Raw genomic sequence first — 17,791 nt, 5'->3', positions numbered from 1 at the left:
CTGTATGGCAGTCTTCTCTCTTAAGACCCCATGAGGTTATCATCATTTCTTTTCATGTAACAATTAATTTCTGTCATTATTTTGATATTAGCAAAGTTTGTATTTATAGCAACAATTTCCTATGCCTTAATGAAACTCTCATAGTACTTAAGGTTGAATGCGTGAGGGCTCTCGTTTATCAGTAGAGATACAATGACTGTATGCTTTAGCAGAGGTGTGACCACCCTATTAGCCCAATTTGGAGTCTTAAGTTTCGCAGCAGCACCACATGTGAGCTGTAACTGAACCCACTACAATGTATATATCTTTGATTTATTTGGAAATTTTTTTAGGAAGTAATTTCAACAAAATATTAAAACCCTGTGGGCAGTGAACTTAGAGAAGTAGACTCAACAGTATACTTAAAATTAATCTTTTGTTTTATATTTTCATGATGGAGATGTATGATTCTTTTCATGTTATGCAACTGTGAAAATATTTCCTAACTGGTTCTTGCAGGATGCAGAGGTCTCTATCAAGGAGTTTTTCACAGCCAAAAGGAGATTCAAAACAGATGAAAGGTGAGAAGAAACTATCCTCATTACACAGCACTCATTCAAATTCAGGTGTTTTAAATGTAGATCAACCAATCAACTGTATTCTTTCAGTCAGGGTGAGCGCTAAGGATTCCACTTCTAAGCCCTGCCTAGCATGACACTAAATAAAAACCAAGCATTACCATAGGCCATTCTTCACCTCTGTATACCTTCTACCTCCACTCCATCCAACTTTTACCCTTTTACTACTCCATTCTTTAAAAAATTTCTCCCCTCTACAAGTATGCAGTATCTAATTTCCACAAAGAGTCTCCAGCATCCACAATTTCTGCCCCTGTCAAACTTCTCCCAACAGCCTCACCTTCCCCGCGATCATGCCTAATACTTCTTTGTTTGTTTTTCTTTCTGTGTACTGTAATTTTTTCATTATTGTCCAGACCACATCTCATTAGTCTCAAATCATTGCATCTCCCATTTCCTCAATGACCAAGTTTTGGAGTCATACAAAACCATGCTCCATACAGAACAAGCAACTTGTCTTTGCATCTGACTAGCATCAAGCATGTTCTTTTCCGTATCTAATCCTACTTGTTAATTATCTTTTCTTATTATTCTTCTGTGCATTTCTTCCATCACGCTGGAATCTTTTCTAGTCATATCAATGCTCCTGTCAAGTTTGTGATAGTGCACATGTATTTTTCATTCTTCATTCGTAACAGTTTTTCACTGTCCTATAGAGTGCACCTATTTAACACTGCCTCTGTAAACTTCAAACCTCTTTTAGTTCTTTTCACCATTTTTCCCCATTGTTTAATTGCCTCAGTTAAGTATTAATTCCTGTTTCCTTGTCCTTTTCTATTTATGGTACCTTCAGTTTCATATGTAGTCATCGATGTCCTTTTTTGAGATGTTCTCATCTTCCTTCTATTGTACTCATCCCTCTGTCCTCACTCATAAATTCTTCCACTGCCTTCAGGTACTCCTTCCTTTTTGTCATGCTTAATGCCTGTGCTTTCCATTTCCTCCTCTGTCTACCCCTTTTCATCCTCTTGCACTTAGCATTAGCAGAAGAATTATGATCTGAATCTGCATCCACTCCTGGGGAATTTCTGTATATATAATTCTTATATATATCTTCTATTCTAACCAATATATGTGTAGCTGAAATCATATATTTCTGAATCCCCATTTTCCACATAAAAGGTGTGTCCGAAAAGTATCCGACCTGTTTTTTTTATTATTTTTTATTGTGAGAGTGTTGTGCACTATGAATTTGCTCCAAGAGGTCAGACGATCAACAAAGAATATTACGTTGAAGTTCTGAAAAGATTGCGTGATGCCATGAGAAGAAAACAACTGTGTCTTTGGTCAAGCGGTGACTGGCTTCTTCATCACGATCATGCCCTAGCACATTCATCTAACCTTTTGCAGCAATTTTGGGCAAAACACAAGATTGTACAGCTTTGCCAGCCTCCGTACAGTTCAAACATAGCTCCCTGCGAATCTTGGATGTTCCCAAAATTGAAAATGGTGCTCAAAGGAGAGCGGTTTGAAGACATGAGTAATGCAACACCCGAGCTGAAGGCCATTTCAAAATCTACATCCGAGGGCTGCTTTAAGATGTGGAAGCACCGCTGGGAGCATGTGGTTCAATCAAATGGGGACTACTTTGAAGGATGCCACGGCCTGGATGACGAAGAATAGCACAAACGCAAAGATATGAAGATGAGACAGATAGTTTTCAGGCATACCTCATATATCTATGTACAGAATTGAGTAGCATGTTCAATAATTTAGGGTTTTTTTGTTAAACCACATACTGTCTACTCATCTCTGGTCATTTTGACAATTACCTAAATTAGTCTCTGAAAAAATTTCCTTCATATAAATGATTAACTTTTTTATATTCATTGCATGTTTGTAGTGGCTAAGGGTGTCTTTTTTCTTTATAGGCTGGATAGGAAATCACCAGGAGAAAGAAATATCCAATGGATTCTTATTGAAAAAATAATAATCTATACAATTGAATGTGAATTCCAAACCAAATCTTATGCAGGTAAGCTGTCCACAGTCTAATGATTGGAGATTAAGTATTTCCTTTTGAGAGCTCCATTGTCAAACATTTGTCTAGTTTTGAGTGATTTAAAGTCTAATCTGGATTTATGCTATGTAAATTTTTTTTTCAAATTTAGTCCAAATGCACATTTTAGTTATTGATTATTGAGATAGGAAAAACAGATGTAGGAAAGGTAGGAATAATAAAATGGTTAGAACTTGAATACTTTTTTAAAGAAAGACAAAAAAGTTACCTTTCCAGCTGTACTAACTTTCACACCTCTTTATTCTACACCACTGTAATGCTCAACATTTTTTCATCAGGCTATATGTGAATGGCACTGCTAATAACATTCCTATTTTGTCCTGACCACTTATAATCTTATTTATAAAGACAATTCAAGAACGTCTATATGAATTTTGGGTTCTATCAAGAACATTGCTTATGTGTTAACTTATTCAGTTTGTAGCAAAAACATATGCACTTGAACGGAGATTCAGTAATCCTACCCAAAGTTTTTGATGGTCCTTCTTTCCATGTAATATAAAAATTCTCACATTCAGTTGCTGCAGTCCCTACTTAAAATTGTGACTGAGAGCACTTGGTTGCTTACTACCAATTTCTATTCTTTTTCCTGTCTACGTCAGTTCTTGCATTATGTTAAGGGCATAATTCAATTTGGTGATACTTCTAAGAATTCAAGTTTTCCGTAGTGTGGCCACAGAAGCAATCTTCATACTGATTAGAATCATGGGATTCATGGACTGAAACCAAAATGTATGACCAAGGAATTTAATTATTGAATAGTGTACCTGAATTTTATTCCTAAAATATCCTCTTTTCCAGGGCCATTTCCCAAAAGATGGAGAAAATTAAAAAATTGCCTAAGTCTGCTCTAACTTCATGTCTGGATAAGGGTACTCCTTTAAATTACTGCTGTACTACTGCTATTGAGTGTTAATAATGATAAAACTTTGATGAGTTTCGATGATGATGGTTGATATTCTAATATGAATGTAATATAGGTGTTTGTTCTGATAATTGTTGACTTCTACATATAACCTTTGTCTAATATTGATAAATTATTTCTTCTACTAAAGCTGCTGATTAATGTTGTTTTATTATTCTTCATTTTCAAGTCTGAGTAGATAATTATCTACTCAGTAGTCAATTGCTCAAATGAGAACTTTTGATATTGGGATGTAAGAGAGATGGTTCGACCTTGTATTTCAGAGTTGCAGTTTACTAGAACCTAATTGAGTGACTAGTCCTATGGTGTTAGCTTTGTAAATTATAAGTGCAGGTGTTATGCTTTGATGCTCCATGAGGGGACAACACTATCAAACCTGGGAGAGAAGATTTGTTACACTAGATCAACAGCAAAGCTTTGGATACTGTTTGATGTAGGTTTCTTGTGCACCTGCTTTAATAGTTTTTTTTTAACTCATTGGGATCAAGTTGGTGCAGTGGCTACCATACTAGCTTCCCACCCAGAGGGCCCGGGTTCAAATCCCGGCAGTGTTGAATATTTTTCAGAGGTATCTCGATCCCTACTTGAGGCGCTTTGTGGAGGGCACTTTGAGTGAGTACGCTGTCCGTTGGATGGGACATTAAGCTGCGGACCCCTTGGCGCCTTTCGTTAAGAGTAGGCTAATGCCGACGCCGGGTTTCTCTCCACCCTTCATCCTTTCCTGTCCATCCCCTCCGGCGCAAATGACCTCAGCTGTCGGTCGCCTCCCCTAAATAATGCTACTACTACTTGAACTCATTATTTATATTTCCCAATCCTGAATTTCAAGAATAGGGTATATTCCTGGTTACTTGCTAACTCACAATGCTCTATTAATGAATTTTTGTGAAATTTTTGTCCCGTTTAAGAATTCATGTTTATATATTATATAATATTTATTTTTAGAATGTTTAATTTGGTTGTACCATTTATCAAATTGAATAATGTATAATATAATGTTCATGGGAGGGATTCAAAACTCATATTCTTTGAACCACCAAGAAAATTTTCACAACAATTATTACCAATGAGCAGAAAATTTATCAATTATTCATAATAAAATAAAATGAAAGCTCTGTAAGAAAAACTATTGCCGTAATATGTTAGCACCACTTGTCCCACTATGAAAACCAAATATTTGTTGTGTTGGTTTGTGGAAAAAGAAATTCCATAACAGTGACCAACTACAACCTCTCAACCAGAACACCCTTCTGCAGTAGTTAGTGGGAATTTTACTTCCTTGCCAGTGACCAACTACAGACCCAAACACTCAAAAACCCAATTGAGATCATTCACACAGTTAAAGGGACTCCATTAAGGATACCTGGGTTTATGAACAGATATACACTATCCATGACTGTTTACAGGAATAAATTCTATATCAAGGATAAATACAAAGCTGACACACAAGCACTCAGGAAAACAATGACTCACACTTTCAAAAAGGGCCTCACTACTGAGAAAATTTTACTCAAATTGACCAAAGTTAGCAAAAACCAGGGAAATATGAGTGTGTGCATTGGATACGCTTATTTCGGCTACAATGTAGCCCTCCTCAGTGAACTGAAGGAAAAAAGGACTTGCAACAAAAGGTTGTGTTGTTGTAAATATTACATTCAATAAATACATAGACCTTATTTTATGTAACAATAAATTTTACAGTAAAATTATTCCAATAAATAATTAGAATGACAAGGATAATATACAAATATTAATTGAAGTGATATGCAGGAAAACAGATAGTCTAGATGGTAAAATATAAATCCAACATTATCAGTGGGTATGCTTCTATTTTTCACATACTGCCAAGTCAATTTTTTTGTCCATTTGCTTTGAATGTGTTGTGTCTTTTCCATTCAGATATCCGTTAATAACACATTGCACCACTTTATTACAAAACTTAGTATCACATGTTGTAAGGTAATAATCGCACACAATTAATAATATGTTGAGTGTTTTTCAATATGCTTCTTGAGGTCACCCCAACACCTAATTTAAAGGATGAAGCAAGTAAATGTTAATTAATTAAACCTCAGGCAGTGTAGTAAATGCGTATGAGCTTTGCTGCTGGAGCATGATGTTGTGTTTCTTTGATGTTCATGAGAGCACTTGGGGCAATGTATAGGACTAAATTTTTGAAGCATATCTGTTGCTAATATGTGCTGGATTCCATGCTGGACCTCAATCCTGAGGGGAATCTGGTCTCTTCTGGTTGCTCAAAGTCAATATCTCCTGAAATATGAGGGAACTCACAAGGGAGAGGAGATGGAGTAGTACTCAATAGTCCACTTATTAAATGCTGCCTAAAATCCAGCATCTCGCAATAATTCTCTTCACAGTTCCAGCCCACAGAATGATAATATATGATTCAACAGCAAGGCCTAGCATGCACCAACAAAATTAGTGCATGTTGAACATATTCCAAATCCCATAATTTCTAATGATAATGAATTTGTTCTCCAAGGGATCATAATAAAAATTTCTTGGAGACAAAGATTTTAATGCATTTGACCTAAGGAGGAACCATAATGATCCCATGTCCTATTCCAATTAATGATGGGAGGTAAGAGTACTCTCTTTCACTCATTCAGTATATCCCATGGACTCAAAGACTTTCACTGCCTTATCCCATACATAAATGTGCCCTGAAGATGTTCCTCTACACTTCAGAGGCTTCATCACCAGGTTCATTCACTAGAGAAAAGCATCCATTGAACTTTGGTGGATGTTGTGCTCTGCCATTGGCACCGTCCAAAAACTTCAGCGAAGCAGCGGTATCCATTGCTTCTTGATCTAAACAATCGGTGGCTCAAAAATATAACTGAATCAAGACTTTTTTGCTCTACCTGTAATCGATGGTTTCAGGCGTTATTTTATGGAATCGGTTCATTCAAATCTGTGGAATTACAAAGTATTATTTTATCCGCTTAAGACTCTACCTGTAAACTTCATGAACACAAATTTAAAAATAATGTAATATAAAAGTTACTTTTTCTTGCCAATAATAACATCACGGAGGAAAACTTCTTGACTGAATACTACATGGAATACTTCACTTCATCTTCTTGATTTTCTCTAGGGCTATATATTTCGTTAGGCTGGGTATGCTCTTCCCCCTGCATAATCAATGGTATGAAACTGGAAATAAAAAATTCCCAGAATGACCATTTATATCACACAAGGTTTCTCTCATGTCACCTTGTGATAAGAAAATATCTAAGGGGATCGAGATGGTGCGGGGGCTAACGTACTGGCTTCCCACCATGAGGGCGCGGGTTCAAATCCCGGCGGTGTTGAATATTTTTCAGAGGTATCTCGATCCCTACTTGAGGTGCTTTGTGGAGGGCACTTTGAGTGAGTACGCCGTCCGTCGGATGGGACGTTAAACTGCGGACCCCTTGGCGCCTTTCGTAAAGAGTAGGCTAATGCCGACGCCGGGTTTCTCTCCACCCTTCATCCTTTCCTATCCATCCCCTATGGGATGATAGGGGATGGATATGACCTTAGCTGTCGGTCGCCTCCCCTCAAAACTACTACTACTACTAACTACGAAAATATCTAATTCAAATATGTTACTATCAACAACATAACAGATAAAGAATTCCAACATGTACACATTGATCATGTTTTACCAGATCGGTATTTCCAAATTTATGGATTGCATTTACCCTATCAGAAAACACAATATGTTAAATAATAGAATATTTGATCTGTTTGAGCGAAAATATAATCAATGACTGGAAAATATACTTGATGAAATAAGATTATTGGGAGAGAGGAGATTAGAAAAAGGAAGACGTTGACCTATAGTACATTTTCTTGAGCCACTAGGTGAACCGATGTATACATAAGCTTAAGAACTTATCAAGAAACAATTCAGGGGAGGAATGTGAGCCAGAAATATCCAATCGTGGATTAGGAAAGGCATTTACTGATTAAATTGACTTCGCCGATTTAAGTAATATTTAGTGTCATTAATAAGCTAATAGCATTGAAAACAAAAATGGGGGTCAAAATCTATCTCATTGGGGATGAAACAAGCCAGACGCATATCTTACGGCATTAGCAGATGATTACTTTCCAAATTTCTGTCCGTATTTTTTTTCAGATATCACCATAATCGAGGATACGAGATTTATTTAACACCTTACCAAAAAGAAAACAATAATTTCGAAGATATCGCATTTAACATTGTCAAGACATATACCACACCATATTATGCTCCTAAACACATTACTTTTTGAACTGCTGAGCACTAAATATCAAACAGTTCCTTTAACTTATGATTTGACTGAAACATTTAGAAATGGTAAAAAAAAGCCTCGGTGCGTACAAATTAGGAAATGTTGCCACTAGGTTATTGTTTGGGATGCATAAACGAAAGCATTTTGATGATATCTTTCATTGGTGCTAGAATCAGGCCAAGTTTTATATTGTCTCTTTGACTCGAAGGTTAAAGTTTATATTCCGGTCAAAGCCAAAACTCAATTTTAAGAGCACTAGTTAGGTTCAAAACTGAACTTTGAAATGTTTTATCATATTTGTTCATCAAATCGGATTTATAGTCATCTCCAAGTTATTTAACGTTCACTTTAACTAAAGATTAGATATAACGAGATATAATAAATACTACGCCGATTGCTAGAATAAGAGCGACACAATATCTATGTTTTCAAAATATCAACTCGATTGCCCATTGGCCAATTAACCAAACAGTACCCCGCTTTGATTGGTCAATCAAAAAGAGAAGAGGCTTGGGAACATTTCAAATACAATTATCATAATTAAATGAAAATAGTTACAATAGTCAAACATAAAATATTAAAATAGATATTTATAAATGGAATATTTTTGTTAAAAATTATAAATTTATAATAGTTAGATCCACCCACGTTAGTTGCGCTAAAATCGTACGGCGGCCATGATAGTCCCCCCCCCTCGGAAATGAAAAACCCTAGATGAGGGCAGTTCGAGAAAAGTCGAGACAGGTCGAGACAGTAACGCTGTGAAGGGTACGGGCACCATAATAGTATACAAAATAACTGTCATTATTGTCACTATGTGTGTATTGCATATGACGTCGTAGAGTAGCAACGCAGAACGTGTTATGTGCGTATATGTGCTAAGCTTGGAAGACTAACAATTTTTGTTACGTTGAAATCACTTTATAAGTGCTGTTCCTGTGAAATTTTCCATTGGGAGGTGACAAATCGTTGTATGCCGATCAGAAACCCTTGACGACCTACAGACTCAGCTTTTACCTTTATAACCTCGTTTGAGAACTTCGTCAAATTTTTACTCAGTGCTGGATTCGGGGAAATAATCAACCTTTTTCGGAGATATTGGATGAAAGTTATTGATATACTTTAAGCTTAAACAAAGATCGGGGTCAGTAGCATATGGATCGTAAGTGGTCACGATATTCAAATAGACCTGCTACACGTGCATCGCTGAGATTAATGATGAAACGTAGGTTACCACTTTTTTGAAAGGGCTTTGAAAACTTTAATTATGTGTTGATTGATTACTAGTAGTGATCCATTGCACGAGTATCTTCATATTTCGATGTTACGTATTACGAATGTTTTATATTTCATATGTATGGACACTTTTGTTTGATGAAGAAAGATCGTATAATTTAATTATTGGCTTTGAAAATTGATATTTTATGAAATGTTTTAGCGTATGAAATTGTTGTGTCATTATTTGGTCATGCTGAAAAACTGTATTTTGAATGCTGCTATTTTCCCTCAGCAATATCTTGGTCTGTGTTGTTGTGAGAATGATTTTCCGACAGTTTATGGTCTCAAACTCCCCCCTGAGATGTTTCGTTTGTCTAACCAGTTACATTTAATGATTAAATTCCGTTACAAATGATGTGATATGAGTGATGAAACAGCACAATCACGCCTTGCAATGTCGTAATTCTAAATATTTGCTTATTTTAATAAAGATTACGCGTGTACAGAGGCAAAATTTTGCGTTTCAGTGGATTTGTTTTGGTTGTAACTGTCAATTACAAGTACTTTTGCAGCGACGTTGGTATTCGTCTTTTTTGAAATTTTAACAAACTTTGTTTAATGAAATACAATCACTATCGGCTTATATAATGTTAATTGTTATAGAGATGGTTGCCAAACATAAATGGCGGAATCATAGAAATCATTCTATGAACATTGCTGGCGTATGAGTACCTGAGGGTTATTTCCCATAGCAATAGCATGAGGGTTGTTTACTTAAATAATACGAGGATTATAATTTTATATCGTTTGGGAAACGGGTAATGATGCAGAATTTGAGTAACTTAATCATAACTATGCGTGTTTATGATGAAGTTGATTTACAAACTTCACATTGTAAAATTCAATACGATTGTTAAATATTAAATTTATTTAAATTGTATGAAGTAAATTCATCCTCAAATTCCCATATTGCGTTGTTAAAGGGTTTTATGGTGAAATTCACGTCGTTTTATATAAGCAATCCTCTATCGTGGAAATACTGAAATGCTTATATTGTGAACAACTGTCTTGGGCGACTTGACTGAATTAAATTGGACATTCTACGACATAATTAGTGGCAGGAGATGAAAAATTATCCTCCAGTTCACGTTGATGTAATTCGGTTAAATTAAATGTAATTTTAAGCTCACAATGGTACGTGTAGATTATAGGAAATGGGATACCGACAAGCTTAACAACGCTGTATGTAACTTGTAATTATTGGATACATCTTTAGAAGTGTCCAATAATTAAACGTTGTTATGCCTTTTAACGAAGTAATACCACTGTGTGATATGCTTACAAGTGTGAAAGTTCGAAGTGCATTTGTGTGGGCTGATAGACTTACAGTACTTATCGTGTGATAATAATTTTACTGTGTATTTGGGGAAAAGTAGGCATACGGTGACTGAATCTTATTTAACGAATTTTCTAAATTTGCAGCCATGAACGCGCAAATGCAGCTGCCTCATGTTTCATGCAAAAGGCGAGGCAATCATGGAGGCACGGTTGCATCGTCTAACTCAAATGCGGCATCAACTTCCACATCTGCAGCAGATCTTGCCAGTCTCTTTGAGTGCCCTGTCTGTTTCGAGTATGTTCTCCCTCCGATTCTTCAATGCCACAGTGGGCACCTTGTGTGTCAAAGTTGCCGGCCAATGCTCTCTTGCTGCCCCACTTGCAGGGGACCACTTGGTGAGTGAATTTGAGGCATTTGAGTAACACCTTATTAGCAACTTTTGTTGAAAAAATATCTCCTTTCTACCATTTACTTGTAGTTTTTGTTTCATGGAAGGATCAAATAGCGCTGTCAACAGGTTGAAGTGTGTTGATAGCATTAGTTGGTGTAATTAATTTGACAAAGGGTTATTGATTCATGCCTCGGCATTTTGTGTAAAATATTTTGATTTGACTTTTTTTTTGATTTGATGATGCTAATAAGTTCAACTTTGGATCGAATTTGCTTTACCAGTTCTTAAATGTTCTTTTAAGTGTGGGTGTTGTTTTTCTTCTCGTACACAATTTTTAGTCTCTGTAGGTATTTCCATTTTTTCAATTGTTAACTCTGTGAGATTCGCAGTAGTGATTGAGAGGATCATTCCAATTAGATGCATCTGATCTCTTTTATAAATAGATAACTAGTATCAACTGGAATATAGCTATGCTAATCACACTCAATTGTGTGTGCATGATGGCTATTAACATGCTATTTATAAAAGATTGGATCTGAAAGAATAAAATATTTGGGAATTATCTCTGATAATTAGGCAGGTTATGAAAAACTGTGGGTATGTAAGTGCTGCTGAGGAAATAGGTTTTAATGCCATGGTTCCATGTTAGCTTTATCCTGGATTAGGTATTTTCTCACTGCATGTTTTTGATATCTAAGAAAAATTGTTGATTATTAAGGAATCTTCTTTATTTGTGTTTGTGTTCGTGAAATATTGATGCTTGAAGAATTACCTTTCTTACCGCAAAGCCAAAAAATTTTGAAAACAGAAAACGCTTGTTATACAGTATAATTTGAAAGCAATTTCTGTTCTAGTTTGAAGTCAATAGGGGTCTCTGGGTAACTCCTTTTGTTAATTTAAGACAAGTCTTTAAGGTATATCCACAAAGAGGACACTGGGCATGTCCATCAACATGTGTGTCATCTTAGAAATTTTCGGTCGTGTTTTCTCAAAGTAACAGTAAAGCATGGCCTGTGCATCATCGCTATACAATCCATCATGTTGGAATGGGCTGAGGTCACACTATAGTTCTTTCGGTGTTGGGACAAATGGTGTATTCGGTGACTGTTGATCTTTTGTGATTATGAGTCTGTTGTGCCAATTCATTTTCATTTACTAATGTGGCATTTGCATTTCAATGCAACAATTTCAGAGTGTAAAAATCATTTGCCTTGACTGGGATTCGAACCCAGATCCCTCAATATCCGGTCGAGTGCTTTAGCCACTTAAGCTACCGAGGCGTCCTCTTAAACTCTTGGCATTTGCATGTTAAGTTGTATGGAATCTTTGGGTTTGTAAAATGTTTCTTATATTGCTGTATAGGATAAATCTATGTTAATTCGGAGCCTTACAACTGGAGCTAGAGATAGTTTTTCAAGAAGGTGTTGGTTTTTGAGTAATGAAAAAAGATTCTGTGTGTGATGCTATCTATTCCCAAGTTTCCTTTAGTCAATATCCATTAAAAAATATTTGCAAAATAATGATATGTTTGGAGTTCAATATTTCAAGGGCTCTACAAGCCCAAATGATATATGTTAATAGGGCTTTTGGCTTGTAGGGGTTATGAGTAAAAAAATTCTGATATCTCTTATGTGATCACATACTAAAATGTTTTTGTCCTGTAAAAGTAACTATATGGATTGAGGACATAACAAACATTGGTATGTTGTGTCAGTTTTTGAGAATTATAGTCAATTAAAATTATTCATTAAATGACATGAAAATCTGTGTGTCATAAAACTGATATCCCTGATGCTAATATTTGAATATACACTTAATTTAAATTCACTTAATCCTGAAGTATAATTTTACCATATGAAAATATTTGTCAGTCCCATCTATTCACCTACCAGGCTTGCAAATATAGTGTGAACTGTGCTTTCCTTTTCACTGCCTTACTTTTTCGCGTGATTCCAGTACTCGCTGCTGTTTTTCCTACCTTCTCCCACCTTTTCTTGGAAAGTGTAAGTCATTGCTGTATTGATCACTCCTCCAAGCTATCATGGATTCCAAATGCAAACTTGTTCATTAGCTTATTTTGTTTTAAGGTGGTAGAACCATCACTCTGTAGTCACACTCACTTCTTTTAATCATATTGAAATAATTCATTTGTAGAAGTGCAAGCCTGTGGCCATAAGCCACCTTCATTGTATTCATCAGTATTTATTAGATTATTGATTTAGTGTACAAATGTGTCATGACAGTTTCTATTCTAAATGAAGTAAACTAATTAGACTGAGTTAGTCCAATTAATCAATCTCCCTGTAACCAAGTGCCACTTGATTATAGTTCGATTTTTTGGGTGACCTGGAAAAATACCAAAGAATGGTCATCGTAATATAGAATTTTAGTATTCTTTTGGTGGCTACTAGTATACTTAGACATGTTAGCATAAATTTTAATTGTTTTTTTATATAAAATTTGAATGTTTTTTTTGTAGCAGCTTCCAGTGATAAGTTCACTCTGAGACTGGAAAATGATTTTGGCCCAGTCATTACTAATGATAACTTATCACGATCAAGCCTGCCATCTCAATAAGCATGGAATATTTATATTAATGTATAAATGATCTGTTCCTGCTTACTAGATGTTAGTATTTAGTGTCTTCCTAGCCTCTTGCCAAGTAAGCTAGATACCTGCAATTAATGGAACACAGTCTCTTTACTACAATGGTGTCCACCCATCAGAAAAATTATAGGTTCCATCAGTGCATATCTGTTTCATAAAAGACCAACTTCGAAGAATGTATTGCAATGATTTACATGTATTGTAAGCTACTTGCACAGCTCATTATTCATACGTTAAAAATTAGAGATTTACCATTAGTGGTGAAATACAACTATACATTTAAGTTTTGATCAAGGAAGGATAACGGTCCTGTTTAGAGCAGCCATATATTGAGGCTTTCCTCGCTCAAAAAATTTTATCGCAGTGTATAATTACTAATTACCTTGGGTTTTATAGACCCATGTTTTCAGTTAATGTTAATAGGGTTGCCCATTATGGCTGGACTTGAATGCAATTTTTCTTGGTGATGTAAGAACAAAAAATTGTTAATCATTTCCTGTCGTAATATTAATTTGTTGGTTGCGGTATTCCAGGGGTAGAGCATTCGACTACTGACATTTGGGTTGATTACTGTGTTTATAGTTTTTAATATTAATTTGTTCCCACATCTACGAGGGCCCCTCTTTAATTCCATATTGAAATAGGGCATCTCTATTATTTTTTGTTTCTTCCTCATTAAAATTTTTTCTGGTGAGGAACTCTGCAAAAGTTTTCCTGATTAAGAATATGCCAAGTTATGATTCTATCTGCTAAAAATTCCTCTCTTTGAGAAAGGGCCGTCAACTAATTTTAGGGCAATTAGTGGTTTAACTTCCATTTACTCTGGGACACTATCTTTCCCTGATGGCTTTTGAATGGATATCTTTACTTCCTATGCATTCAATATGGTATTTACACGATTTATTTTCATAGATTTGAAATGCAATACACTCCTAACATTTCATGGATATGTGCAAGCCATACTTAAAATTACTAAGGAAAGTGTGCTTTCGTTATTGAGGGTAATTCCATCATTTAGGATTATGATTATTAAATTTGGCATGATCCATGTTAACAGTTTGACTTTTAATGCAGATAGCACTTAATCTGTTTATGAAGTCAAAGGGTATTCCATGTATTTTCAGTAATATATTTCACGACTGCAGATGTTATACCTTCAAAATTTTAATGAAATGGTCACTGAAAATGCTGTTAACTTCAGAGGATCTTCATTATGCCTCAATCTCTGAAGTGACTGTCTAAAAATTAATCAGGTTGAATATCTTAAGCTGGCTTGACAGATGAATTATGAAATGTCATCTGGTCAAAATTTCCCGATTGTTCAGTACAACTACATTTTGGATTTAAAATTGTTAGCGCAACAAATAAGGAATTTCCTCTAATTGCGAGCATTATTTATGACTTCCAGCAATGTACAGTTTTTTGGGCAGGGCATTTTTTGGCAATCAGTATTAGCATTGGGTCAGGAGGTATGAATGCCAAGCTTTTTAATTTCTCCCTAGGTGTTTTGTTTTCCAGTTGCATAATGTCTTTGTAATCGCTAATTTTATTCCTTTTCCTAATATCTGCACTCCTTTGACATTTTGGGGAATATTTTTTTTAATGTTCAATACTTCTAGATATATTGACCATTATTACTTGGCAAGTCAATTGTTTCGCCCCTTGAAATACAGTTCTTAGCCTGACAATGAAAGACTGCAATTTTCAGTTTAAAAATTATTTAGGTTTTCTACATTATCTCCTTTGACTTCAACACACTTGGTCCAGCGTTTCTCCGACATCAGTATCCTTTCCTGGAAGGCTGTGAAAATATCCCTATACGGCCCTCTCAACTTCTTCATTGGACGCACAGCGCTTCCCAGAAACGAATTTTTTCAAGTTTGGGGACAGATGGAAGACTGAGGGTGCTAAATCAGGAGGATAAAGGAGATGGCCAAGCAAATCTTACCCCAAATCCCGTAGTTTTCCCATCGCCAATGCACCTTTGTGAGCAGGTGTGTTGTCCTGATAAAAGATGATTTTTTCTTCTTCAAGCCAGGCCTCTTCTGGCAAATTTTGGCATCCAGCTGGGCAAGAAGATAAGAATACATTCATTTGTTATTGTTCTGCCTTTTTCAAGGTAATCAATTAACAGGATCCCTTTTGGACCCCAAAACACACTGGCCAAGACCTTTCCAGCTGATACGATCGACTTTGCTTTCTTTAGCACTGAACTACTGGCTTTCACATACTGCCGCGACTGCTGTATTTCTGGCGTGTAGTGTTGGGTCCATGTTTCATCCATGGTGAAAAATTGCCGCAGAAAATTGGTTTGGTTGGTTCCCTCTTGAATTGGTCTAAACATTGCTGTGAAATTTGTTTGAACATTTGCTTTTGAATTGGCATCCAGCAAATGTGGCACCCACCTTGCACAGAGTTTTCGAATCCCTAATTCTTTTTGCAAGATGTTTTGCACTCTTTTTTCGGATATCCCCATGGCCTTGGCTATCTTTCTCACCTTCACTCGCCTATCGTCCAACACGATATTGTGCACCTTTTCGATGGCTTCCGGTGTGGTTGCGGTTTCTGGCTGTCCTTTAATGTGAGTCATCGTTGAGGGATGTGCACCAACGTTTATGTTCAGCTGTCCAGTTTTTTAACGGTCAAAATTGAAGGAGCAGAGTCCTTGTACACTTTGTCAACTTCAAATGAATTTCCTTAGAGGTTAATCCATCCAAAATCAAGAATTTTATCAATGCATGATGCTCAAGTTTTTCTATTTGAAAGAAAAGCACGAAAGATGTCTGCTGCAACAATTCGTGTAAACAAATTACTTGAGAGAACTAGTTGAAACTTACGAATTAATGACGCGTGCACCCAGGCAGGAATCATACATTTCTGCTGATTGAAACTCTATCTCTGTGTCAGACCGAGAACTTTTCACCTTACCCTTGTATATTCAATGCCATCAAACTATTTTTACAACTGAAGTTGCAAAATCCTCCTCCTGCTCCTCCCCCACTGAAAAGAGCCTGATTTCAGTGCAGAGGAAACCACATAATGTACATTAAACATACGTATGGTGTGGGATAAAGATGCTGTTATTATGATGATTGTCTAAGCAAATTTAACATGCTTTTTGATCGTATTTAATGTGCATTTTATTCGACACTGCTTTACTTGCTACATGAAATAAGTGACAAAAAGATTTCATTTTTATAAAATTATCTTGCATATCTATTAAAGTATGTTTATTTAATAGCTTTTATTCTGTACCTATGCCCATTGTTTAAACTAAAGCAATTTAATTTAAGACTGTAGGGTTTCAAATTTCCTTATACAAATGCATATTTACATGGCTGCAAACATAAATTTTAATTTATAATCAAGGATATTTTACCAAGATGATGATACTAGTCAAATCAGTCATTATTGAAGAGTTAAAAGACTTAAAACATCCGTTCAAGTTCGTGTAGGTAGTATACTACAGTAAATTTTAAGTGAACGGTCCCAATGTTGTTAAAGGAGCTTTGCCAAAGAGACATTGAAATTCAAAAAACTTCCATAGAAATTCAATGTTTCTTAGTATCAGTGATGGTGGCTCCTTCAAATCCTAGGAGTCAACTTGTTGATAGAGATTAAAAATGAATTACTGAATCTAGGTGGAAACGTATTAATGAATCAGACTGATGTATCATGATACACATGACAGAAATGGTAACAAGATCTATCCAAAGTTAAAGGGAATGTCAATAATGCAAAATTGGGGATATTTGGACCATTTACAGGATTGTTCCTTTAACCTGGCAATACTAGCCAGAAGAAATGTTGATTTGTCCCTGTACATTAGGGGTTGGAAGCTTCTTTTAATGGACCATGGTATGTTATATTCGTTGGCAAAACACTACTCCTGTAATTAGCTTTACTCCTACACAAATCAAACTAAATTTTTCAGTTTTCATATAAATACCCCTGATGATGTTGTCCTGAACACAGTAGCCTGGGATGAAATCCTTGATCCTTGGTCTATATCCAGCTCAAATGTCTTAGTTTGTCGTGCATAACAGTGGTAACTACATCAGATGTTTTATATTTAAGTACAAATCTCTATCTCTTTTAAGCCTTTCTTCACCAAAATTTCACTGGAGCAAACTCTTCTCCACACTCACACCTTGAAAACCTCTAATATGTGCCTATCATCTTAATTGAAGTCTCTGCCATTTTGACTATCTTGGCCCAAAATGCTTGCAAGATGAGGAAGGATCTGGCTTTCTCAGTGCATTTGTTGAGTGAGGTCCTCTTGGGTCTTTCACCAGGTTAGTCCCTCCATTGCTGCTGGAGTTCCAAAAACAGACTTGTTCATCTTCCTCCCGGTTTCATTCAAAAACCCTGAGGATGATTTACGAGTCGTT

The 17,791-nt window shown here is 35.9% G+C and overlaps 1 protein-coding gene across 3 annotated transcripts in view; it reads left to right on the top strand.

Moving 5' to 3' along the window:
* Positions 1 to 8,553: 8,553 nt before the first annotated feature.
* The window catches only part of LOC139685905 (E3 ubiquitin-protein ligase Siah1-like), a 36,283-nt gene continuing 27,045 nt past the window's right edge, over positions 8,554 to 17,791 (top strand). Inside the window, exons 1-2 of one of the 3 annotated variants that reach the window (XM_071583039.1) lie at positions 8,554 to 8,613; positions 10,546 to 10,797. In XM_071583039.1, coding sequence (XP_071439140.1) covers positions 10,548 to 10,797 — 250 coding nt within the window. In that variant the 5' untranslated portion in view covers positions 8,554 to 8,613; positions 10,546 to 10,547. The other 2 variants (XM_071583038.1, XM_071583040.1) reach the window with 2 other exon arrangements.

The sequence above is a fragment of the Hetaerina americana genome, unplaced genomic scaffold (genome assembly GCF_022747635.1).
Source record: "Hetaerina americana unplaced genomic scaffold, ioHetAmer1.1.p SCAF_12, whole genome shotgun sequence".
Taxonomy (NCBI): Eukaryota; Metazoa; Arthropoda; class Insecta; order Odonata; family Calopterygidae; genus Hetaerina; species Hetaerina americana.
The sequence above is the reverse complement of the archived record's forward strand: the minus strand, read 5'-3'. Positions and strand labels throughout refer to the sequence as shown.